Here is a 25846-nt window from a genome sequence, read left to right as displayed (position 1 = left end):
CCACATGAAATAAGTAACCATATTAGCAATGAAATTGCGTGTAGTTGGCAAACTGCTGGGGTGAAACTGCCCCTGGGGGTAGAGCGCAGAGTGGACAACAGCAAACTGATAGTGCACTTTACACTCCGAACAAGCTACGCTGCCATTGAAGTGGATGGAAAAGGAAAGTTGGGCATGGTGCAAAAACAGACTGCCAATTTGCTATTGGCGGTGCTGCAGTGCTGTCCAAGATCAGTTCACTCACTACACTTTTCGGTCAGTCATACACACGTTTGCAGTCATTCTGGACTGCCTTTCACTAAAACTGGATTATCTTGGCCAAGGCGTTTGTGAACAAAGGAATAAATATCCGTGTCGCTGGGGAGTGTACTGCAGGAAATTACAGGCACACAGCCTGCGATTTCCTGTTCATTAATTCTTTATGAGTGGAAAGGGCTGCCTGCTCATCATTGTTTCTGCAGTGCACTCACAGCATGCATGGAACCAGCCCATGCCTCGTCAGTTACAACGTTGGAAAATAGGCTTCATCCATAACATGGCATAGCAGCAAGTCCACTAAACAAACAAAGTCAATCCAATGCTATCCCTTGCCATAGTTTAGATTAGTTTTTTTCTCCTTTAAAAAGTTGAAAATGGCTTGGTCAAAAAATTCTAAGGTAGAAATCGCCAAAACGTCCTGTGCACAATGATAACAGTGCACTGGAATGATGTAACTGATGCTCTTTAATTATTGTGATTGAGTTCCATTGTTTGCCATGTTGGGAACCATGAATGAAGCTCGTCTGCATAAAGTTTTAAATCCAAATTCTGTAGGCTAAGGATAAACCATTTGAAATAAATTCTGCACTTTCCAACTTCACTGTGCATTTTTCATGGCTTCCTGGTTACACACTGTGCCATATGCCTGCCAACAGAAATGCCACTGGCAAAAATGACTGAGATTCATCCAGGGCATCTGTTTGAGAGAAGCTTCTTAATTCCTGCATGGTGAGTCTGGCTGACTGGACAACGCGCCCTACCTGGGGTCTGGAAGTTCAGCGAGACCATCTGGCAGCCAGCGTTCCAGAAGATCTGAGGCATGTAATTACTGGAATCCACTCGGCCTCCCTTGGGGTAAATCCGACTCATTTGTCGTTTGTTGTAACTATGAAGTTAATCAAGGAAAATGAACCAAAAAACAGCTGCAGCTGCATGTATCTACACGCTTAACACTTTAATGTTGTCATTATTATTTACTCCTCTCATTATGTAACCCACTTCAATAATCATTTTTTGTCCTTATTTTGTACAAGTGTATTGATTTGGTCTTACTTACGGGCAGGACTTTTCCAGCCCTTCCCCCTGGTGGGATCTTCCAGGCCCGCCAAAGGAGACCCCCCCCAACCCCCACAGCGGGTTCTCTGGCAGCGCTGACTCTGGACCGACTCTTCAGACCTTGGCAACCGTCCTTGACATCAACCCCCATCAACTGCAGCTGGAGCAGATTCCAATAACCTCTCTTGCACAAAAATTTAACTTGAAAACATGTAGGGAGAGATTCTCCGTTGCCCGATGCCGATATCGTAATCAGCGATCGGGTGGTGAATCGACTCTGACGCCCAAATCGGGGCTGGTTTGACACCGGTCAGCTATGCTCCAGCCCCATAGAAATGGCGTCAACACGCCGTGCGCCATTGCAATGGCGTTGGTGCGCCATTGGCCGACCCTCCTGTGATACTCCACTTCCAATGGGCCGAGTTCCTGACAAGTGTGGTCTCAGCGGTCGGGAACCCGGCGTGATGGCTGCGGACTGTGTCCAGTGCCGCCACACTCAGCCGGGATCCATGCCACTGGTCAGGGGGGCTTCCCTGAGGGCTGGGGGGGACTAGTGGGTGGTGGCCAGTGGGGTTGCGAATGGCGGGTCGAGTCCGCGCACAACCGGCGCCATGTTGTACGGCACGACTGCTGCACGGCACGGGAGCCGGCAGTTTCACCCGGTGCCGCTGCTAGCCCCTCACCGGTCCTGGAATCGGTGAGGGGTCGGCACCAAATTTTTCATCGTAAACCTCCCGCGGATTCTCCGTTCGAGCTGGCACTTTGCCGCTGAAACGGAGAAACCAGCCCGTAGTGTCTCGTCCCTTCATTTTTAAATAACTTTTTCCTTTCTGTCTTTTATCTCTCTCCCTTAGTCGAACCTTTCTTTCCTGCCTTTTGTTTTCCTTTCTACACCTGATTTTACATTGAACGCGCAATTCAAACAGGTTCAGACTGTATGCAGCTCAGCAACAAATCTTCAATCTGATTTGCAAAGGAGAAACACAGTTAATGGCTGGGTAAAACTTCAAGTATCATCTATGGGCAAGTGCAAGATTTAAATAATGTCTGTTGCTACTTGCTCACTGATTACTGGGAAGAAAGGTCGATAAAATTTAAGGTTTAATGCAATACCACATTTTGAAAGCTAAAGTATTTGACAGGACTAGAATGCAATTTATAAACAGATGATTATAGATCTATGTATTAATTTGTGATTTTACATTGCTATATTTTACACATCAGATAACTTTTCCTTATCAACTAAAACCAAAGTTAAGAGGGGGGAAATCAATCAGCCTACAAAAGTAAAGAGGCTGTGATTATTTTTACATGTATAAGGTCTTTGTTGCTGCCAATAAGCACGTGTTCCCTTTCGTCTTGCCGCATCCTATATTCTACAGTGGTTGGTAATTACAATATTGCTCCAACCACATTTTCTCAGCCACTATAGTACATTGCTCAGGCTAACCGATTAGTCACCATAAACCAATATAGGTTCTTGACGTTAATCGGATCTCCACCAGTGGGTGAAGTTAAAATTAAGACACAGCTGCTTTCTTTGCTGGAGAGTTCATGTCTTAGTTCACAGCCAACATGACTCCAACACCCAGTGTCCCAGCTATTCCCATTTATAAGCCCATTGCCTATTTAACCATATAACTGCCATTAAATAAGACACTGACACTTGCTTGATGTGAATCTGAGATATGAACAACATCTGCGTCGTATTGGCAATAAAAAACTTGACTATATAGGTTTCCATTCATGACCACCGCACGTCAAAAGTGCTTTACAGCCAATTAAACGCTTGTTGTCGGGGAGTCTCTGCTCTACAGTTGGAAACACAGCAGTCAATTTGCACACGCAAGCTCCCCATGATCAGCAATGTGGTAACGACCGGATAATGTGTTCTGTGATCCCGATTAATGGATCAATATTGGCCAGGACACCAGATGATAATCATAGAATCCCTACAGTGCAGAGAGAGGCCATTCAGCCCATCGAGTCCTCACCAACACTCTGAAAGAGCACCGAGACCAACTCCCCCACCTAACATGCACACATGCTAGTCACTAAGGGGCAATTCATGTCACGGTCAATCCACCTAACATGTACATCTTTGGAAGTGAGAGGAAACCCACGCAGACACGGGGAGAAGGTGCAAATTCCACAGAGTGTCTCCCAAGGTTGGAATTGAACCTGGGTCCCTGGCTCTGTGAGGCAGCAGTGCTAACCACTGTGCCACCATACCGTCCTATAATCCCTCTGATCTTCTTTGAAATAGTACCCTGGGAGTTTTTTTACATCTCGCCCAGAGGGCACGAGGGTCCCTGCCTAACATTTCTTTAGAATGTTGGTACCTCTGGTACAGCATGCCCTCAGTACTGCGGTGGAATGTCAGTCTTGATCTTTGTGCTCAAGTTGGGGAGTGGGGTTTGAACCCAGAAGCATCTGATTCACAGGTGAGTGTGCTACCAACGGAGCCACGGCTAACACACAAGGTAAAGAGATTTTAAGCTGGCAGTCATATCTTCTGGCTTCACAACAAGGTTCTAAATACAGAGCAATTGCTTTCATCCTCACTAGCTTCTTTCTAAATTGTAGGGTTGCTTATACTCCACAATATGTTGCTCTCCATGTCTCTTACATATATTTTATATACAAAGCTAATGGAATTCTCTCTTTTATTGCAAAGGGATTCAAATTCATGTGTGAAGATTTGATCCTTCAGTTGTAAAAACTCCCAGGTAGATCATATTTGCAGTAATATGTTCAGTTTTGGCCACCAAATCAAGGAAAAACCTAGCGACTTTAAAATATAGAGCGCATTGAACAAATTCACCAGGATGATTCCAGAGCTTAAAGGTTTAAACTAATGAGGACAAGTTGTATAAATTATTCTCATGTTTGGAATGTTGCTGCGTGATCTACTCAATTTCTTCAGAATCAGATATCTCATCAGAGAGAATTTTAAAAATTCAATTCTGGGATGTGGGTGTCATTGGCTAGGCCAGCATTTATTGCCCAGCCCTAACTGCCCCCCCCGAGAAGGTGGTGGTAAGCTGCCTTCTTGAACTGCTGCAGTCCCTGTTACAAAGGCACACCCACAGTGCTGTTAGGGCTGAAGATCCAGGATTTTGGCCCCGTGACAGTAAAGGAGCAGTGATATATTTCCAAGTCAGGATGGGGAGTGTCTTGGAGGGCAACCTCTCTAGGTGGTGGCATTCCTTGGGTATCTGCTGCCCTTGACTTTCTAGATGGTAGCAGTTGTGGGTTTCGAAGGTGCTGTCAAAAGAGCCTTGGTGAATTCCTGCAGTGCATCTTGTAGATGGTACACACGGCTGTTACTGTGCATCGGTGGCGGAGGGATTGAATGTTTGTGGAAGGGGGAGCAATCAAGTGGGTTGCTTTGTCCGAGATGGTCTCAAGTTTCAAGGGATGTCAAGTGCAGCATTAGCAAAGGAAATTAATTCACTGTAGGCTCAGGTAGGCCAAGTCAATACTTCGACTTGCAACTTCTGATCGGTGCTGAGGCTGGTAGGGCTCAGGGGTATGATATTTCCACACAGAGGGCAGAACTCTATGCTGCGGAATTTTACGGTCAATGAGCATTTGGATGGTTTGCCACATTTTACAGCCTGACAGTTTTTGCAACAGGGCGGTTAAATTCCACCCTCTAAATTTGCTCAGCTCCTGATATTCCTCCTGCCTATCATTCAGCCTAGTTGCCTATCACCTTGGTAGGATGAACACAGAGAGACACTATCTAAGAGGGTGCAACTCGAAAGGAGGTGCAGGCAACCTCAGCACTGCTAACCACTGTGCCACCATGCTGCCCCAGAGGCAACTGGATTATTATTTGAAAAGGAAGAATGTACAGGGTTACAGAAAGAATTTAAAAATTCAAAAAATTAAACGCAAAGCATTGGAGATATGGGCTGAATTTCCTTTTGAGTCAGGGTGACCCGGGAACCCTTTGAAAATGGCAGCCAAGTCCTGATTCCAGGTTTCCTGACCTGATTCCCAAGCTGTCTGATTTTTGAAAGTGCATATAAAGGGCAGCGCCCCCCTCCCCCAAGACGGGTAAGTGGAACAGGAAATTTTCCCTGATTCCCGCCACCTCTACAATGAAAATTCAGGCCATGGCATAATAAAAGTCTTTTGTTTTATGGTTGATTTCTGAACAGGAAGTTCATGCGGCAACACTTTAGTTTGGTTGAATGAATATTTGGTTTGCACTCGGAGGTAACTTGCACTTACCTGTAAGAATCCCTTCATTCCAATGCCATTCAAGTTGTCAGACCAGGAAGCTTAGGACAAAACTTGTTTCAAGACCTCTCCCATTGTAGCCTTTACACCATCTAGCATGTAAATACTTTTCCTTTATTTTATTCCTTTATCAGAGTTACAAAGAGAGTGTGGACAGGGGCAAACCCCAAATCCATCTCCCAGCCTGCTCCAAAAACCAATTGAAATTGAATCCAATTCATGGTCCCCACAAAAGACATACCAGATCCAGGCATTACACCTGACCTCACGCTCATCTTAGCCAAAAGGCAGAGAAGCGATGTAAATACTTTTCCCTTTATCCTGAGGATGTATAACTGTGAGAGTAGCACCACAGTCTATCTCTCAGTGACACTGCATATTAGTGTGTAGTTACTGCAATTCTTCACCGCATCATATTTTCACCTGCGTTGGGATGTTGATAGAGAGTGGATTCTCATCCCTTTGACACCATTAAACCAGCTTCAGCGCTGACTGCAATCACTGAAAGGCAGGCAGGAGAAAACAAAACATGAGCTGAATCTTCAGTACTTATCTCTCATCCACTCAGGTAGTTTTTGTCAGTAATTATTCCTAATGCACTGCCTCCTTAAAATCATAAAGGATACTTCACAAATTCTATTGCGTGGGTTTTCAGATAGCCTAGTCCAACCGACTCGTTAAACGAAGACATGTTGTAGTGAATATTTCGTTCTGTGGAAATACAAATATTTAAAGCTGGGTTCGGAAGCAGATACACCCAAGGCAATAACTAGCAAATACAGGCATGACTTCTTCTTCTGGCCGTGACTGTTCGCGCTAACATACTTTCTGCATTTCCCATCTTGCATTCAGACACTCAATACCTGCAGTGGACCACAGAATCTGAATTCCCCGGTGACTACAGCAGCACTATCACAATGCCTGCTCAATGTTGAGCACCAGCACTCCAGTCCTGTCTTCAATATTGTGAACATTATTTTGCAAAAAAAGAAAAAGACCAAAATCAATTAGTCACAAACATTTTGGAGGGGGGCCACATTTGCCCACTGCAGGTAATAAATATTACAGGTGATAAATATTCCTGCAACGATGTAAATTTGAAAGAAATTCACATCCGATCTATGTTGCCATTAACAATGAAGTGAAGGATTGCATGGTAGCAAATGTAACGGTCATTTATTTATACAATGAAGTGCACAACAACCGCAGTCTGCTATGCAGCAAAATGCTGCAGTGCTTGGACCGTGAAAAGATTAAGAGGAAAACATCGGAACAAGAAGGGAGAACAGATGTATTTTTCACATTGCACGATATCCGGCCTCTGGATTTATTTATCATATGGATGTTTGGAGATTACTTTAAAAAACACAATTACGTTTTTTTCTGACTTCATCCCTTTTCATTCTGTGCCCTGAGTGGTGAAGGAGAGGAACACACCAGAGAAGCAAGGGTTAAAAATGCTGAAAGAAATGGAAAGACTAAAACGGAGATGTGTGTAGAATGCAACACGGAGGAAGCAAACTGGGGCCTTTGTTGCCATCAAGTGGTGAGCAAACTCAACAGCTGGACTATCTTCATTTCTAAAATATAAGCTGATGGATATCCAGGGGCGACTAGAAGACAGAGGGCACGATCTAAGCCAGAGTCCCGGTCTAGGCGGGATTAGTGGGGTCATTCCGGCTACTCGTTATTTTTTCGGGCCACGGCAGGTAAAGCCCCACCGACGCTGCACTCAGTCACATTTTCTGCATTGAGGAGGACCGCTCGTCAGTGCAGGAAGAGATCAGGGTACCATTTTAAAATGGTGCCTGATCTCTTGACCCCCCGATACGACACCCGGATGCCCGCCCCCATGCCCAACTCCAGTTGGGGGGTGGTCCTTGAGCCCTCCCGCATCCAATCTCATACATGTAGGGCACTCCCGGGCCTGATCACTGGCATGGGCAAAATGCCGTCAGGGCACCTTGCCACTGCCAGCCTGGCAGTACCCCTGCTAGCCTGGCAGCACCACCTGGGAACCCTAGAAGTGCCAAGCTGGCATCCAGGTGGCACTGCCAGGGTGCCCCTGTGGCACTGCCAAGGTACCAGGCTGGCAGTGCCACAGTGCCCGTGTGGCAGCATTATCAGTACCAGTGTGCTAGGCTGCCCTTAGGCTGACCACCAGTGGCTTCTGATCTCCTGGGAGAACCCCCCCCCCCCACACCAAGTGACTTTTAGCCTGGCCCCTGTTTGTGGGGACCAGTGCTAAATGGCACTCAGCAGGAGTCTCCTCAGCGAGGCCGGTAGTTCTTGGGGGCTGGTTAGATCTGGAGTAGGCATAGTTAAGTGAGCCATTAACTAAACTAACTCACTTAACTATGCAAGTCTGGACCCCGTCCAATGTGGGCAAGATCCAGATTACGACGTCTCACGAGATCGCGGGGAACGACCATTGGGAATCCGGAATCCCGCGGTATCAACTTACTGCACCTTGTCCAGATTCCGGCAGGACGGAGCCGGTAAATCACACCCAGAAACTGAGTGATATATTATGTCACTTTCCACCTCGGAGGCAAAACCTCCCCTCACCACCTCAACTTTTCATTTACGTCTTTATTTTCTTTTTAAAATCACCCTCAATCCAAATCAAGAGCAGCCAATTGTATTCAGCAACAGTGGGGAAGTGAATTCTCTCATCTCAAATAGTTCCTGAATGGGATCAGTGACCGAGAAGCTAACTTGTGGTGACTTAGTAGTTCTTTGATGCAGCGTACTGCTAGCAACCCAGTGCTGAGTTCTGGCGGTGCTGGGTCAGGCCTCTGCTCCTCCCTTCTGGTGTGAACTTCATAGAGATGACAGAAGGCAAATTGGGACAAGAGAGAGACATGCAAAAGTTGCCTCTTCAAAAAATACATTTGCTTTTCCTTCGAGTGAAGGCAACATGATGGCGCAGTAGCTAGCTCTGCTGCCTCACGGCGCCAATGTCCCAGGTTCAATCCCAGCTCTGGGTCTCTGTCCATGTTGAGTTTGCACATTCTCCCCGTGTTTGCACATTCTTACCTATGCACGACTTTAAACTGGGTTAGGCTTAACCTTGCACTTGACAAAGATGCCTTCACCCTCCGCAAAGCCTTAGCCTGTGTCCCAGCCCCCAGCTCCTCTCCCAACTCCTCCTCCCACTTGCGCTTAACAGCCTCCATTCCTCACCCTCTCACTCCATTTGCTATCAGAAACCTTTCCTTCCACTATTTCGTCCTCTGACAGGAGATTATACTGCAGCACCGGAGGCAGCAACTCCGGGAAAGACGGAACCCCTCTCCCCACAAAATCTAAACCCATTCCCCTTAGGGAACTCAAACAATTGTTCTAACTCCTCCAGCCCCACAATTTTCCCCCCATAAACAAGTCCCTCATCTGCTCGCACATCCCCTCATCCGCCAACAGCCCCACATCTAACCGCCACTGTGGCTGTTGGGCCTCCCCCTGAACCACGCGCAAATCCACTCAATGCGGTGCGTGATCAGAGACCACGATCGGTAATACACCGAGTCCACCACCCCGCCAGCAGCGCCTTGTCCATTACAAAAAATACACCCGGTGCACAGGGGAGAAGTATGAAAATTCCTTCGACCTTGGCCTCCCAAATCTCCACGGGTCCCCGTGTTCTGCGAGGGTTTCTTCCCGGTGCTCCGGTTTCCTCCCACAAGTCCTGAAAGACTTGCTTGTTAGGTGAATTGAACATTCTGAATTCTCCCTCAGTGTACCCGAACAGGCGCCGGAATGTGGCAACTAAGGGATTTTCACAGTAACTTCATTGCAGTGTTAGTGTGAGTCTACTTGTGACAATAATAAATGTTATTATTGTTATAAAGTCCATCGCCTCCTCCAGCGAGTCAAAATAAGACTCTTGCTGCTGATGTGTCACTCACAAGCGGGCTGGGTACAAAACTCCAAACTTCACTCCCTCCTTGAAGAGGGCAGCCTTTACCTGTTTGGACCGGCTCTTGGGGGGGGGGAGAACGGGAACACAACGACTCATGATTGAATGTTGAGACTGAACGTTCTATATGACATTCTTAGTACAGGTGTGAAATCACACCAACCTTCAGAACTAAAGTGTACTATTCTGATAGCTCTGTGAATTCTGCAGGCAAAACACAAATGAGAACTTTAACAAAGGTTGTATACCTTCTGCTACCTTAAAGCCTTGAAATTTCACAGGTTGGGCATAATTAACCATGGCAGATAGGTACGGGTGTATATTGGTGGTAGCGCCAACATACGTATAGGATGATACCCAAGCCTGCTCATCTTCTATAGTTATTGTCCCCTGTAAAAAGAGAAGATTTTGAGTATTGATTGAGTTAAAACTGTATTATGCATTAGTGATCAAAGAAATTTATACTTCCCTTCAATGAGCAAATGATCACAATATTTACTGACGACTAACATTTCCGTATATACATATTGCACAAGTACAAAACTATTTTTTAAAACTCACTTGGGTGATGCTATGCATGAGAATGCAACTTGCATGCAATTGGCCACACCAGAGCATAGGGTTGTGGAATAGCAAGCGCTACCGATATCCAGCGCAAACTGTAGTTATGTGACATTTTGCATAGTCTAGAAAACATTGTGTTACCAAGTCACAGTCCACAACCTGGCTAGGCTCCAGGATGAAATAATCACCACTGGAAGTTTCCACTAAATATGCCTGCTACAGGACTTCAAGGAGGCTGTTAAAATTAATCTGTTCTGTCGGGATGCAAGGACACTGATTAGGCACATCTATAAAAATTTTGGGTATATTTTTGTTCAATTTACTTCGAAGCTGACTCTACGTCAATATAACTAGCAAATAGTCCAGTTGAGTATTTTTCTTAGCTTATTTTCAGTTTGTTGCTCTGATTTTAAAAAGCCTTTGGTTGTGCCAAACTCATTTTCAACTGCATTAATCCAACTACAAGTTAGCGCTCTTAAATATGAAAGGAATTTTTTTTAAAGCAAAATATTTTTTTAAAATTGCAAACCAATGCCAGACGACAGAGATTCGTGAGATTTTACATATGGAGATATAAATGTGTATAAATGAGGGAAAAATACACAAAGTTAATGCAAACAGAGTTGCAATTTACAGCTGGATCACCCATTGTGCCCAACTCTTGCCCCAGCAAGCTTATTACCTGTTGCTAATTTTTACACAGAGGTATTGAACATGCATTAACACACTTGAAGTTTTAATTAATTTTGGAATTCACACCCTTGTTTTCAAACCCCTTCATGATCTCTCTCCTCCTTATCTCTGTGACCTCCTCCAGTCACACAGCCTTCAGAGATCTCTTTGTTTCTCCAACCCTCGTCTCTTGTGCTCCAACGTTGGCAGCTGTGCTGATGGCTGCCCAGGCCTTAAATTTAGAGTATCCAATTATTTTTTTTCCAATTAAGGGGCAATTTAGCTTGGCCAGTCCACTTAACCTGCTCATCTTTGGGTTGTGGGGGTGAGACCCACGCAGACACGGGGAGAATGTGCAAACTCCACATGGACAGTGACCCAGGGCCTGGGACCTCAGCACTGCGAGGCAGCAGTGTTAACCACTGCGCCACCATGCCACCCTTCCCAGGCCTTAGATTGTGAATTTTCTGCGGAACCCCCTCCACTTCTCAATATCTTTTCCTTTAAGCCAATCCTTACAACATACCCTCTTTGAACAGGAATTTGGTCACCTGCCTCATATCTGTTTTATGTGGCATGTTTTGTTACACAATGCTCCGGTGAAGCTATCTGGCCTGCTTTATCACATTAAAGGGGTTAGATAAAAACAAGCTGTTGACGGTCAGCAGGAATATGTGACATTTTATATCTTGACTGGAACAATGAGTGTTCTTTTATCCAGCATTAATGTTACCCAACCTATTCAAACTTCAAGGGAAGTGATTAACTACAACTAAAATCTCCAACAATAAAATTCTGTCATAAGTCACAGATGTTTACAGCAGGGAAAAGGCCCACTGCCCAGCTTGTCCATGCCGCCCAGTTTCTATCACTAAGCTAGTCCCACTTGCTCGCATTTGGCCCATATCCCTTTGTACCCACCCTGCCCATGTAACTGTCCAACTGCTTTTTAGAAGACAAAATTGTACCGGCCTCTACCACAATCTCTGGCAGCCCATTCCAGATGCTCACCACCCTGTGTGAAGGAATTTCCCCTCTGGTCTCTTTTGTATCTCTCTCCTCTCACCTTAAACCTAGTTCTAGACTCCTCTACCTTTGGGAAAAGATGTTGACCATCTACCTTATCTATGCTCCTCATTATTTTATAAATTGTTAAAAATATTATATTATTTGCTATGACATTTAGTGGGAATCTGTTCCATTCTGTTTCACTTGAGGACTGTTCACTTGTATATATGCCCAGCAGATCAGCAATCAGAACTCAAGGGTAAATTAGGCAATAAATACGTTCGTGCCAGCGATGCCCACATCCTCCATGAATAACCATTTCAAAAAAGCCCAAGTTAAATACACTGCTATATCTACTTTCTGCCTCTTTCTTATTTTGAAGACTTGCCTCAGGTCCCCACTCAATATTTCTTTCTCCAATGAATGTAAATTTAGCTCTGTGGTTCTCTCTTCATAATTTAGGGATGGCACAGCGGCGCAGTGGTTAGCACTGCTGCCTCGCGCCGCCAAGGACCTGGGGTCGATCCCTGCTCTGGGTCACTGTCTGTGTGGAGTTTGCACATTCTCCCCCCCCCTTGTCTGCGTGGGTTTCGCCCCCACAACCCAAAGATGTGCAGGACAGTTAGATTGGGCACACTAATTTGCCACTTAATTGGAAAAAAGAAAAAAATTATAATTTAGGTGCCTGGATTTTGGGAGCATCCTTTCTACTGTGTGCTATACGTCCCTCTGAAACTATGGAGGTCAAAATGACGTGCACCATTTTAAACAAAACCATACCAGGGAGCTTCATCTGATTAAAATAACTTCTGTCAAATTATATAACATACTTTTTTTAAATGTTTTTATTGAGTTTGTTGTGATAAATAAAATAAGGATAAAAGTGTGGACAAACAGTGGGAGAGAGAGGATAATGATAAATATTTACACGTTGGTCGGTTTCAATTATTTACATCTCGACACCGTCGTTCTTTCTTTTGCATTATTTACAATGGTGGTTCCGATTTCCTGTTTTTCTTTCCCCGTCGGTTTTTTGTTTCTGGCTGACCCCCTGCCCCCACCCCCCTCCTCGCTGTGTCGTGGCTACCCCCTCCTGTTCTTTGGCTTCTTAGTTGTTCGCTACGAACAGGTCTTGGAACAACCGAATGAATGGCTCCCATGTTTTGTGGAAGCCCTCCTCCTCCGATGGGGAATTGAATTTTCACCATTTGGAGAAATACCAATAGGTCGGCCAGCCCGTTTGCACCTTTGGGTGGTGCTGCTGAGCGCCAGCCGAGCGGAATTCTCCGGCAGGCGATTAGGGAGGTAAAGGCAAGGGTGTTCGCCCTGCTCCCCATGAACAGATCTGGCTATTCTGAGACCCCGAAGACTGCCACTCTTGGGCATGGCTCCACCCCTCATCCTCACCATCTTGGACACCCAACAAGCCTGGGTGAAGACCAGAACATGCGGGTGTGGTTGGCTGGGCCTCTTTGGCACCGTTTGCATTTGTCCTCCACCTCCGGGAAGAACCTGCTCATTTTGGTTCTGGTTAAACAGGCTCTATGTACCACTTATAGCTGCATTAGGCTTAGCCTTGCACATGTGGGGGTGGAGTTGACCATGTGCAGTGCTTCGGTGAAATAGTCCCCACCCTATTTCAAACCCCAGATCCTCCTCCCTCATCTCATCCAGTTGGGTATAGGCCCCCCTTAGCAGTCACCCATGCATGTCACCACAGTTCCCTTACCCTAGGATGTCCGTATCCAACAGGTCCTCTAGCAGTGGTTGTCATGGTGGCCCTGGATACATCCATGCTTCCCTTCCCTTCGTTGGAAGTTTTTGATCTGCAGGTACCTATGTTCGTGGGTAACCCCGCAGGTACCTATGTTCGTGGGTAAAACCCCCCCCCCCCTCCCGTCAGCTGGAACCTTTCTGTCAGTTCCTCGAGCGTTGTTAGCCTGATGTTAGTGTAAAAGTCCGTACTGTCAGCGTTCCCCCATCCTGTCTCCACCTTTTAAAAGAGGCGTCCTTGGTCACTGGTGTGAATCTGTGGTTGTTGTAGATGTGGGCCTTGTTGGACATTTTGGTTAGTCGAAAACGCTGTCGCAGTTGGTTCCACGACTGGAGTGCTGCTACCACCATTAAATATATAATTGATTTTTTAAAAAATTATCTTTATTTTCACAAGTAGGCTTACATTAACACTGCAATGAAGTTACCATGAATAGCCCTTAGTCGCCACATTCCGGCTCCTGTTCGGGTACACGGAGGGAGAATTCAGAATGTCCAATTCACCTAACAGCACATCTTTCGGGACTTGTGGGAGGAAACAGGAGCACCCGGAGGAAACCCACGCAGACATGGGGAGAATGTGGAGATTCCTCAAAGACAGTGACCCAAGCTGGAATCGAACCTGGGACCCTGGTGCTGTGAAGCAACCGTGCTGACCACTGTGCTACCATGCCTCCCAGTATTAGATAGGGATGGGAGTGCTACCATTGCTCGGGCCTGGAAGGAGGTCCGTCTGCAGGAACTCTCCTCCATAAGCATCCACTTGGCTTCTAGCTCTTTATCCACCCTTTTACTCTCTCCGTGGTTGCTGCCCAGTGATAATATTGCAGGTTTTGGAGGGCGAGGCCCCATGGTTCTCATGTTCTGCAGTTCAAATATGCTTTTAATATGCCCCAGGCATTCACTAGGCATGTTTAAAGCAGCATTACATTGATTATTTTCGAAAACGATCGCCACTTTTTCTAATGGACTTGACGTGTGGACAGGTTTCACATTTAATGCTCCAATATGTGTCACTATGTAATTCACATTTAAATTTTTTTATATAAATGTTTTTTTATTGGGTTTTTGAACAAAGTATATTTACCGTTATGTACACAGAATAAGATATATGTGGAGAAGGGCACACACAAACATACCAAAAAACTAAATAAAAAATAAAATAAAATAAAAGGTAGAGTAATTCACATTTAAAATTAACATTAAGTAAAGGTTACATGGTTTTTCCAAGGCATGGTGTCTCCAACAGGTTGCCCATGTTTTAAGCTTTGATATAGAACATAGAACAGTACAGCACAGAGCAGGCCCTTCGGCCCTCAGTGTTGTGCCGAGCCATGATCACCCCACTCAAACCCACGTATCCACCCTATACCCGTAACCCAACAACCCCCCCCATTAACCTTACTTTTTTTAGGACACTACGGGCAATTTAGCATGGCCAATCCACCTAACCCACACATCTTTGGACTGTGGGAGGAAACCGGAGCACCCGGAGGAAACCCACGCACACAGGGGGAGGACGTGCAGACTCCACACAGACAGTGACCCAGCCGGGAATCGAACCTGGGACCCTGGAGCTGTGAAGCATTTATGCTAACCACCATGCTACCCTGTACCCAGTTGATTCTGTAATACTAGCATGCTGCACCGTGGCATTTTGAGAGAATGAGTAGTGTTGCTAAGCACCCTGATGTTATCTGCGAGGGAATTCAAATTTGGAACACCAGTTCATGGGGGGTGTATAGTTTTGTTTTATTTTGCTGTGAGGAGACAAGTAAACCCCCAGTGAGAATAAATATCCCAGTTGTCGTGTTACAATTATTAAAAAACAAGTAAAACGGGGAGGTCCCACCCTTCAAGTTCTGGGAGGCGCCAACGGCCGTGATTAGAGGGGAAATTATCGCCTTTAAAGCGCGAAGGAATAGAGAGGAGAGAGCGGCTAGGCAGCATCTGGTCGACTCCATACTGCAAGTAGACCGTAAATACTCAGAGGCCCCGACCGTAGAGCTCTTGGCGGAGACGAAAAATCTACAAATGAACTTTGACCTGCTTTCCACGAGGAAAGAAGTGCACCAACTTGGCCGAACACAGGGACAAAGCCAGTCGCCTGTTGGCAAACCAGCTGAGAAAGCAGGCAGCCCCCCAGAGAGATCGCGCAAATTAGGGACAACAAAGGCATTCTAGATATGGACTCATTCAAGGTTAACAAGACTTTCGAGGACTTTTACCTCGGACTGTACACCTCGGAGCCCCCAACAGGGGACTCGGCAATGAAACAGTTCCCCGATGGCCTGGACATGCCAGTCATGGGGGAGGACAGAAAACGGGGCCTGGGAGCACCGCTAGAACTGGGAGAGGTCACGGAGTGTATAAGCTCCAGGCAGGCAGGGAAGGCTCCGGGACCAGACGGGTTCAGACAAAACATTTGCGACAGCACTGGCCCCGCACCTGCGGGGATGTTCACAAACCCACTGGCAAGGGGCACACTGCCACCTACGCTAGCACAAGCCTCAATCTCGCGAATACCTAAGAAAGATACCAAACGTAGATGCCAAAATATTGGCCAAGATCCTAGCCAAAAGGCTAGAAGACGGCATTCCAAAGGTGGTCGAAGAGGATCAAACTGGCTTTGTCAAAGGTAGACAGCTAACATCGAACATCAGGCGCCTGATGAACGTGATCATGACCCCCATCCGGGGACAGAGCGCCTGAGGTGATCATCTCTCTGGATGCAGAAAAGACCTTCGACAGAGTCAAGTGGACGTACCTTATAGAGGTACTGGAGCGGTTCGGGATCGGAAAAGGATTCACCTCATGGGTGAAACTCCTGTGCAATGTTCTCATGGCAAGTGTACAGACAAATAACATCAGCTCCCAGTACTTCCAGCTGCACCAGGCAGGATGCCCGCTGTCGCCGCTGCTGTTCGCCCTAGCGATCGAACCATTAGCGATCGCGCTCAGACCAGCAAAGAATTGGAGGGTGATCCAAAGAGGAGGCAGAGAGCATAGTGTCTTACTCTGCACAGATGACCTGCTCCTCTACACCACGGACCCACACAGCAGCATGGACGGAATCATCACGCTCCTTAAAAAAAAGTTTTTGGTGCGTCAGGACTTCCAGTGACGACAGGCGGGAGGCAGCCACACATTGGAGGGCTCCCGCTCGGGAATGGCATTTTCAGGGTCTAACGCCCGGTCCCCGGGGTAACAGGGGCGGCAAAAGCAAGGAGAAGGCACAGTGAAGCAAGACGTCGAGAACAATTTAAAAAACGGCCGTGAAAAATGCAGCTGAAAGTCCGTCGGGGAGTGGAAAGGTCACCGCGGGGACGGTAAGAAAAATGGAGGCTAGGGCACCAGGGGAGGCCTCATTGCCCGCGGCTGAAGAAATGACTAAGGTGATGGCCGCGGAACTTGAAAGGCAGTTCACAAAACACATGGAGGCTTTGAGGAAGGAGATGGGGGCGGTATTGAAAGTGCTGGTGGAGAAGGTGTAAGGTATATTTCTGCAGCTGCTTCTAGCTCTGACTAAGGAGGGCGATGGGGGTGGCGGTTTAGATAACATTTATGTTAGCAACAGTACTGTGAGTGGGCAGCTATGTAACCCGCCCAAGGCTATTGCGCGCGGAACAACCTTTATCAGTGTGTGTAACTTGAGGCTCGGCAGAATGCGCCTTCTCCAGCCATAACTCAGATGGCTGTACGTGTTACAATCCTAAGTAAAAAACTATTTAATTGAAGCCTTACTGTGTCGACTCACTCATTGAACTGAGATTTAGCCTAACAGAGGCGATTGCCCCGGTGAGGGCGACGGTATTGAGCGCAGTGGAGGAGGTGCGGGAGCAAGGCGAGGCGCTGAAGGAAGTGGAAGAGACATTGTTGCAGCAGCACAGCGATCAACTTACCTCGAAAGGGAAGGAGATGCGGAAGGTGATAGAGATCAACGGGGGGCTGCAAACCAAAATGGACGACTTGGAAAACAGATCCAGGCGACAGAATCTGAGGATTGCTGGTCTTCCCGAAGGAGTGGAAGGCCCGAGGCTGACTGAGTGTTTTGCAACGATGTTGGCGAAGCTATTGGGGGAGGGTGATGATCTCTCCCGATATGAACCGGATCGGGCTCATCGGTCGTGGAGGCTTGTACCAAAGAAGAGTGAGCTGCCAAGAGTAGTGACTCTGTGTTTTCGTAGGTACAGTGTGAAGAAGGTCTTGTGCTGGGCAAAGCAGAAGCAGGTGGTGCAGTGGGCTGGAGCTGGTATACGCATATCAGGACTTTACGGTGGAGCTGGCGGGCTGCCTTCAGCCGGGTGAAGAAAGCGTTGTACATCAGTAAGGTGCGATGGAGCATAGTATACCCAGCTGAGCTGAGGGTGACCTACAAATCCAAGGACTTTTATTTCGGGACGGTGGAAGCAGCGGAGGAGTTTGCGATGGCAGAAAGACTGTGGCTGAATTGGACAGTGGTCAAGTACTGATGTAGCCTCATGTAGCTGTATTTTTTCACTGCGGCGGGTGTATGTGCTAAATGAGCCAACGTTATATATACTTGGATAAGGGAAGAGAGGGGACTTTCACTTGTAACGATGGTTCTTTGGAGCTTGGGTGTGTATGCGGGGTTTGTGTGCTAAAGGGGATTTATTGGTTTTCCTGGGACCGGGCAAGGGGGACAGAGACCCGGGCGGGGGCCTCCACGCTGGCCAGTTTAAGCTGGCCCGTGAACGGGAGTGAGGTGGGGGGAGGGGTTGCGGCCATCCGAGCCTGGCAGAATAGGTCCTGATGAGTCCAGCCGGGGTGGAAAGATGGGGGGAAGGAACAGAGGTTGGGGGGGGGGGGAGGATTTTTGTCAGAGGAAGTGGAGGGGATGAGCCGGGGAGGGGGCGCTTGCAATGCATGGTTGTCATCTACGGTACTCTTTTGGGGATCGGATGGCATTGAATGTTACGAGGAGTGGGGCTGGGAGGGACTCTATAGGTTAATGGTGCCCATAGGCGATTCCTAATTCCTTTCTCTTGTATTTCTTCTTTGTTTGTCCCACTGTGGGAGGGGTTGTTTTATTTGATGCTTATATGGTCAGGTGGGTTGTTGCTTGGAGCGGTGGGAGGATGGGATCGTTGTTGTTGATAAGGAAGTTGACTTTGTATTTGTTATCATTTACTGCTTGTGGGTGGGGTGTAAATTCTGGAGAAAATGTGAAAATGGAGAATAAAAATATTTTACAAAAAAAAGAGAGAGAATTTGGTGCCTTCTCGGGCCACAAACTCAACATGAGCAAAAGTGAGATTTTCCTGGTGAATCCGCAAGGAGGAGGGGCAGCACTGGTGGGACTGCCATTTAAACAAGCCCAACACAAATTCCGCTACCTGGTGATCCAAATCGCTCATGACTGGACGGGGATCCACAAATAGAACTTGACCAGTCTGACAGAGGAAGTCAAAAAGGACCTGCAGAGATGGAACACACTCCCACTCTTCCTCACTGGGAGAGTCCAGATGATCAAAATGAACATACTGCACAGGTATCTCTTCCTACTAAGATCGATCCCGATCTATATCCTCAATGCCTTTAGGATCACAAATAAGATCCTACAGAAAACAAAATCCAATGGGAGGGCTAGCCCTCCCAAACCTACAATTCTACCACTGGGCGGCAACAGCAGAAAGATTGATGGGATGGACAAAGGAGCCAGAAGCCGAGTGGATGCGCGTGGAGAAGGACACCTGCAACAGGGCCTCTCTCCACTCCACAGTGGCACTCCCTTCCTCGCCCAATAAACACTCCAGCAGCACAGTGGTGGTAGCCACCCTCCAGGCAACCAACTACGACAGCAATTCGGACTGACCGAAATGTCCGACAAAACCCCCATCTGCAATAACCACAGGTTCACACCAGCACTCACTGATGCCACCTTCAAAAGGTGGTGACAGGACGGGGAGACATTGACAGGGACAGAGACCTATGTACTGATGGTAGGGTCACAACACTGGAAGAACTGACGCAGAGATTCCAACTAGCTAAATGCAACAAACGCAGATACCTGCAGCTTTAAACTTCCTACAGAATGAAACAAGGACATACCCGCGACCACCACGATAGACACTATTAGAAGAGCTACTGGACGCAGATATCCTAGGCAGAGGGAACTGTAGTGACATGTACGAACGACTGCTAGAGAGGGCCGACACCAAACTCGGCAAGACAAGGAGGAAATGGGAGGAAAACCTGGGGTTCAAAATAGGGTGGAGATTCTGGAGCAAAGCACTGCACAGGGTCAACTCTACCTCCATGTGCGCGAGGCTCAACCTAACGTAGCTAAAAGTGGTACATAGAGCCCACTTGACCAGAACCCAAATGAGCAGATTCTTCCTGGAGCTGGAGGATAGATACGAATGGTGCCAAGGATGCCTGGCCAACTGCACCCACATGTTCTGGTCTTGCCCCAGACTTGCTGGGAACTGGACAGCTTTCTTCGAAACAATGTCCAAAGTGGTGGGGATGAGGGTGGAGCTATGCCCGAACATGGCGGTCTTCAGGGTATCAGACCAGCCAGATCTCTTCCTGGGGAGGAGGGCGGACGCCCTTGCCTTTGCCTCCCTGACCGCCCGCCGTAGAATCCTGCTCGGTTGGCGATCAACAGCACCACTTAAAGCTGCAGACTGGCTGCCCGACCTATCGGAATTTCTCCAAATGGAGAAAATCAAATTCAGCATCCGTGACCTCTAGGCTGCAAGCTGAAAAACTTTGGCCTTCAGGCTTGGTGACTGGAAATTGACTTGTCTGCTTTCTGAGATTGCTAGGTGTTAACTGCCTCCCTAGCTTCTGATCATTGCGCCAATTATACCTTTGCTGCTCTTTGATTATACTTTGTGTATTCGGCTGTCTTCCATTTTCATCTTCCTTGACTATACAGTAACATTTGTATATCTCAGTGACCGTCACAATCATCTATAAACTGTTTCTCCTCATAAGCTATTCACACCTGCTTATTATCTACACGGCCTTCTAATCTCGTTATTGGGAAAGACATATTATTGGGGCCTTTTGATTACGGTCTACTACTGTCTCGAGGCAGATTTCTACCTGTTGCAGGGCATCTTGCAATACATTATAGAATCATAGAATTTATGGTGCAGAAGGAGGCCATTCAGCCCATCGAGTCTGCACCAGCCTTTGGAAAGAGCACCCTGCTTGAGCCCATGCCTCCACCCTATCCCTGTAACCCAACCTAACCTTTTGGACACCCAAGGGCAATTTAGCATGACCAATCCACTTAACCTGCACGTCTTTGGACTGCAGGAGGAAACCGGAGCACATGGAGTAAACCCATGCAGAGAGGAGTGCAGACTCTACCCAGACAGTCCCTCGAGGTCGGAATTGAACCCCGGACCCTGAAGCTGTGATGCAGCAGTGCTAACCACTGTGCCACCGTGCTGCCCTGTTTATGTTTTGTTAAATTCTTTTACCACTGTTGCTAGGCAGATTCATGACAGCATTCACTACTTTTCGAGACCACACGTCACCATTGTAGCTTGAGTTGCTTTAGGCTAATTACAGAAATTGGCGGCTGTCTCTTGATGAAAGGTTGGAGAATTAGATTTGTGTCCACTAGAGTTTGGAAGAGTAAGGAGGTTTGATCAAAATCTTTTAAGATCCTGAAGGCACTGACAGGGTGGATGTGGAGAGGATGTTCCCTCTTATGGGAGAATCCAGAACTAGGGGTCACTGTTAAAATAATGGGTTGCTCATTTAAGACAGAGGCGAGGAGAATTTTTTTCCCTTAAGGGGGTGTTGAGCCTTTGGAAATCCCTTCCGCAAAAGGCAACGGAAGCAGAGTCGTTGCATATTTTTTAAGACTGACCTCGATAGATTCTTGATTAACAAGGGGGTGAAAGGTTATTGGGGGTTAGGCAGGAATGTGGGACTGAGGTTGCAATTAGATCAGGCATGATCTTACTGTAAGGTGGAGCAGGCTCGAGGGGCCAAGTTGCCTCTTCCTGCTCCTAATTTGTAGGTTCAATGTCTTTCTTTTCTTTTGTGGCCATCTTAGTTCGACAAACCCTCAGCTCCTGAGTGTTCTAGTTCTGCCCTTCCTGTGAAAGGGGCAGGGATGGGTGCGAAGAAACACTTGCAAATGGTCACTGCAGGACTGGGTTCATTTAATCCTCTTATACACTGCCCTGTACAAAGGAGTATATTTATTTACAGTCAAACCTGTTGGCATGCCTCTTTAAAGAATGTGCTCACTGTTTCCCTACAAATATGGGACAGAGGAAACCCTCCCACATAACGGGTTAGCAGGTTACTAATCTTAGCTTTATTATGACAAAGAGGCAGTGAGTACAACAATAATCACATCTCCATGGGGGGTGGGGATGCAAAGATAGAAAGTTAGAATAATCAGCCAAGGTCCTCATGTCTTTCACCCAAGGGTTTGTGATTTAATTACATTGGTGCAATGCTAGAGCCGTTACCTTCTTGGCATGCGCATGGGCTGTCACTCAAATAACAAAAATACATAACAGAAAGAAGGATTAGCTAGATGCATGCATGCATCAAATGGCAGACTTAAGTGGTCAGTTCAAAGATGTAGCACATGGCATGTGGGTTAGATGAAAAGAGAACCATGTGTGCCTCAGATGTCATGATTCATGGTATGTTTTAAGGAGCTCGGTTTTGGCTTATTGAAATTATAACAAATCTGGTGTAACAAGAATTTGTAATAGCTGAGGTAGTACACAAAACAATCCAGGTGCTAGCATACAGACATATTATTACACATCTATAAATAATCGCCAGGAGATTTCCTTTCCCATGTGTGGCATTAGGAGCCCAGGCAAAACTGGCAATCATAAGGAAAAGTCTCGGCGGGCTGGAGTGATACCTGGCACAAAGCAAGATGGTTGTAGTTGTTTGAAGTCAATCATCTCACTTCCAAGATATCACTGCAGGAGTTCCTCAGGGTAGTGTCCTTGGCTCAGCCATTTTCAGATGCTTCATCAATGACCTGCCTTCCATCATCAGGGTCAGAAGTGGGGATGTTCGCTGATGGTGGCAGAATGTTCAGCACCATTCACAATTCTTCAGGTACTGAAGCACTCCATATCCAAGACCTGGATAATATCCAGGCTTGGGCTAAAATATGGCAAGTAACATTTGTGCCATACAAGTGCCAAGCAATGAAATCTCCAACAAGACAGAATCTAACCATTGAGCCTTGACATTCAATGGTAAAATCATCGCTAAATCCCTCACTATCAAAATCCTGGGAGTCACCATTCACAGGTAACTGAACTGGACCAGCGATATAAACACCATGAAGAGTAGGTCAGAGACTAGGAATCCCGTGGTGGGTAGATCACCTCCTGACCGCTCCCCAAAGCCTGTCCACCATCTACAATGCACAAGTTATGAGTGTAATGGAATACTCTCCACTTGCCTGGATGAGTGCAGCTCCAACAACACTCAAGAAGCTTGATAACATTCAGGACAAAGCAACCCATCCATAATGTTATGGGCCAGGGTTTAGAGAACCCCAAAGTGTATCATGGAGTTCACCTGACCCACAACTTTTAATAGATTGTGGTGTGGGGAGCATTCTACAGGTGTGGTACAGTAGAAATGGAAAAGTATTTTTTAAACAAAACAATGTTTATTCTATGAACTCAAGTTAACCTTTTTAAAACATAGTGAATATCTTAGCAACCATTAATTCAAATACAACCCCCAAAGAATACAACACTAAGTAATCCTTTAAGCTTTCCTTTTAACATCCATAAGACTTAAAACACCTTTTACCAGAAGCACATAAGGTTAAAGTCACTACTGTTATTAGTTTTAAAACACCAGGATCGATTTACAGTCTTTAGATTACAGAGAGATTCTAATACACCTTTTGGCTGTGACTGTAGCTATCCAGCTCTGAAAATGAAACTAAAACACACCCTGCAGCAAACAGCCTAAAATAAAAGTAAAAAAGCTGACAGACAGCCCAGCTCCACCCACTCTCTGACATTACTGCAATAATAAACACCTATTTCTTAAAGGTACTCTCACATGACAATAAACATTCACACATTTCACCACCAACGCAGAGTGGTAGCAGTTGGTGCTATCCACAAGATGCACTGCAGGAACTCAAGGCTCTTGTGACAGCACCTTCCAAACCCATGACCACTACCCACTAGAAGGACAAGGGCAGAACACACATGAAAATATCACTTGGATGTTCACCACCAAGCCAATCACCATCCTAGGTCAAAATCCTTGAACTTCCTCCTTAACAGCACGCTTGGTGTGCCTACACCACATGGACTGCAGCGCTTCAAGAAGGCAGCTCATCACCACATTCTCAAGGGCAATTAGGAATGGGCAATAAATGCTGGCCTAGCCAGCGATGACCATATCCCACGAATGAATAAAAAATGCATATACGCACCACAAAATATCCTCAATATACTAAAGAATGATCATTTGAAGTGAGGGTGCATCTTTTGAAAATAACTTTCAATATATTAATTTTAAACTCCTTCGATCTACGGGCAGCATGGTGGCACAGTGGTTAGCACTGCAGTCTCATGGCGCCGATGGGGTCCCAGGTTCGGATCCCGGCTCTGGGTCACTGTCCGTATGGAGTTTTCACATTCTCCCTGTGTTTGCGTGGGTTTCGCCTCCACAACCCAAAGATGTGCAAAGTAGGTGGATTGAACATGCTAAATTGCCCCTTGATTGGAAAAAAACTAGTTGGGTACTCTAAACTTTATTTTTAAAATCCTTCTATCTGCATCTGCAAATAGCCAGAACATTCTTCAGGCTCCAACAACCAAAAATTCAACAAAGCTGGTTGCCAGTTTGCAAAGGCAAACCCATATTGACCGATTAAACTTCTTGGTAATCAAGCTAAGCGGATATAATGCAAATAGATCATACCATCCACAACATACTGAATTTCTGGAGGGAAGCAGAAGCTATGTTGGCCATGCCAAACGTCTGTGGGTGAGGACAAATAAGACAGAATAGAAAGAGTTATAAACGATTAACCAGCAATATGTCGACTTCCAACGTACAGTAAAACTAAATTTTTACAGAGAGCGTGTCTTTTTGAGGAAACTGCTAACTGTTCTATTACCAGCAAATACGGAGAGCTCACCTTTTTGTTTATTTTCCTGTTCAGTATCTTCGATTACTACAGGAAAGAAACAGTGATAGTTTTGTCATTTAATCCCCCTACCAATGACTACACAAGCATTCAAAATAGATTTGCAGTATGTTTCATTCATTATCAAACTCTTGCTTGCAGCTCTGCAGGTTTGTGCAGAGAAATTGTAATGGTGAGCAGTTTGTATGTTATACAGATTGGAAGTAAAAATCTCAGATAAAGAAAGCATTACTCAGAGGAAGAAAGTTCAACAGTCCTTGTTCCAATACCAATTTTAATTATTTTGCTGAAAAACATTTGTATTAGGGTATTTGTAGTTTTTACAATAGTAATAATGGCAACCGCAACATAAACATGGTATATATCAAACATTTCCACCCCTATCATGTTCTGCAAATCCCCAATCTATGAACCAATAGCTAACCCCCCCCCCCCCTCTTGATTTCGGCCTTGCTGACATTTTAATTTTCTCCGAGAAAGTCGACGAATGGCTGCCACGTCTGGACGAATCCTCGCGTTGACCCTCTTAGGGCGAACTTTATTTTCTTGCGACTGAGAAACCAGCCATGTTACTAACCCAGGTCTCTAATTTCGGGGGCTTCGAGTCCCTCCACGTTAACAGTATCCGTCTCCGGGCTACCAGGGAGGCAAAGGCCAAAACGTCAGCCTCTCTCGCCCCCTGGACTCCCGGCTCTTCCGACACTCCAAAGATCGCCACCTCTGGACTCGGCACCACCCGTGTTTTAAGTATCGCGGACATAGCCTCAGCAAAACCCTGCCAAAACCCTCTAAGCTTCGGGCATGTCCAAAACACGTGGACATGGTTTACTGGACTTCCCGCGCACCTCGCAACATATCCGCTACCCCAGAGAACTTGCTCATCTGGCCGACTGTCCATGTGTACCGGTGGACTACCTTAAATTCTATCAGGCTTAGCTTGGCACATGATGAGGATGTGTTAACCCTGCCAGGGCCGGCTCAAGGTACCGGCAACTCGGGCAGTCGCCCGGGGTGCCATGTGCTAGGGGGCGCCATCAAGGAGTGCGTGACCAGCGTCAGAGACCCGGCGCCGCGTAAAAGACTCGGGTCCCGCGCATGCGCAGTTGGGCCGGTGCCAACCAGCGTATGCGCGGTGGCCGCCCTCCCCCAGGCCGCCCCGCACAAACATGGCGGATGGATCCAGGCTCGCCAGTGGA

The 25846-nt window shown here is 46.6% G+C and overlaps 1 protein-coding gene across 1 annotated transcript in view; it reads right to left on the bottom strand.

The window, feature by feature from the left end:
• Positions 1–25846, bottom strand: part of LOC119971201 (1-phosphatidylinositol 4,5-bisphosphate phosphodiesterase beta-4) — a 595914-nt gene that overhangs the window by 150407 nt on the left and 419661 nt on the right. Inside the window, exons 23-26 of the mRNA XM_038806423.1 lie at positions 24631–24677; positions 9733–9874; positions 6192–6276; positions 1020–1144 (exon numbers count right to left, since the gene is read on the bottom strand). Coding sequence (XP_038662351.1) covers positions 1020–1144; positions 6192–6276; positions 9733–9874; positions 24631–24677 — 399 coding nt within the window. The remainder of the gene's footprint in view (positions 1–1019; positions 1145–6191; positions 6277–9732; positions 9875–24630; positions 24678–25846) is intronic.

This window comes from Scyliorhinus canicula, chromosome 1 (assembly GCF_902713615.1).
Source record: "Scyliorhinus canicula chromosome 1, sScyCan1.1, whole genome shotgun sequence".
NCBI classification, from domain to species: Eukaryota; Metazoa; Chordata; class Chondrichthyes; order Carcharhiniformes; family Scyliorhinidae; genus Scyliorhinus; species Scyliorhinus canicula.
The sequence above is the reverse complement of the archived record's forward strand: the minus strand, read 5'-3'. Positions and strand labels throughout refer to the sequence as shown.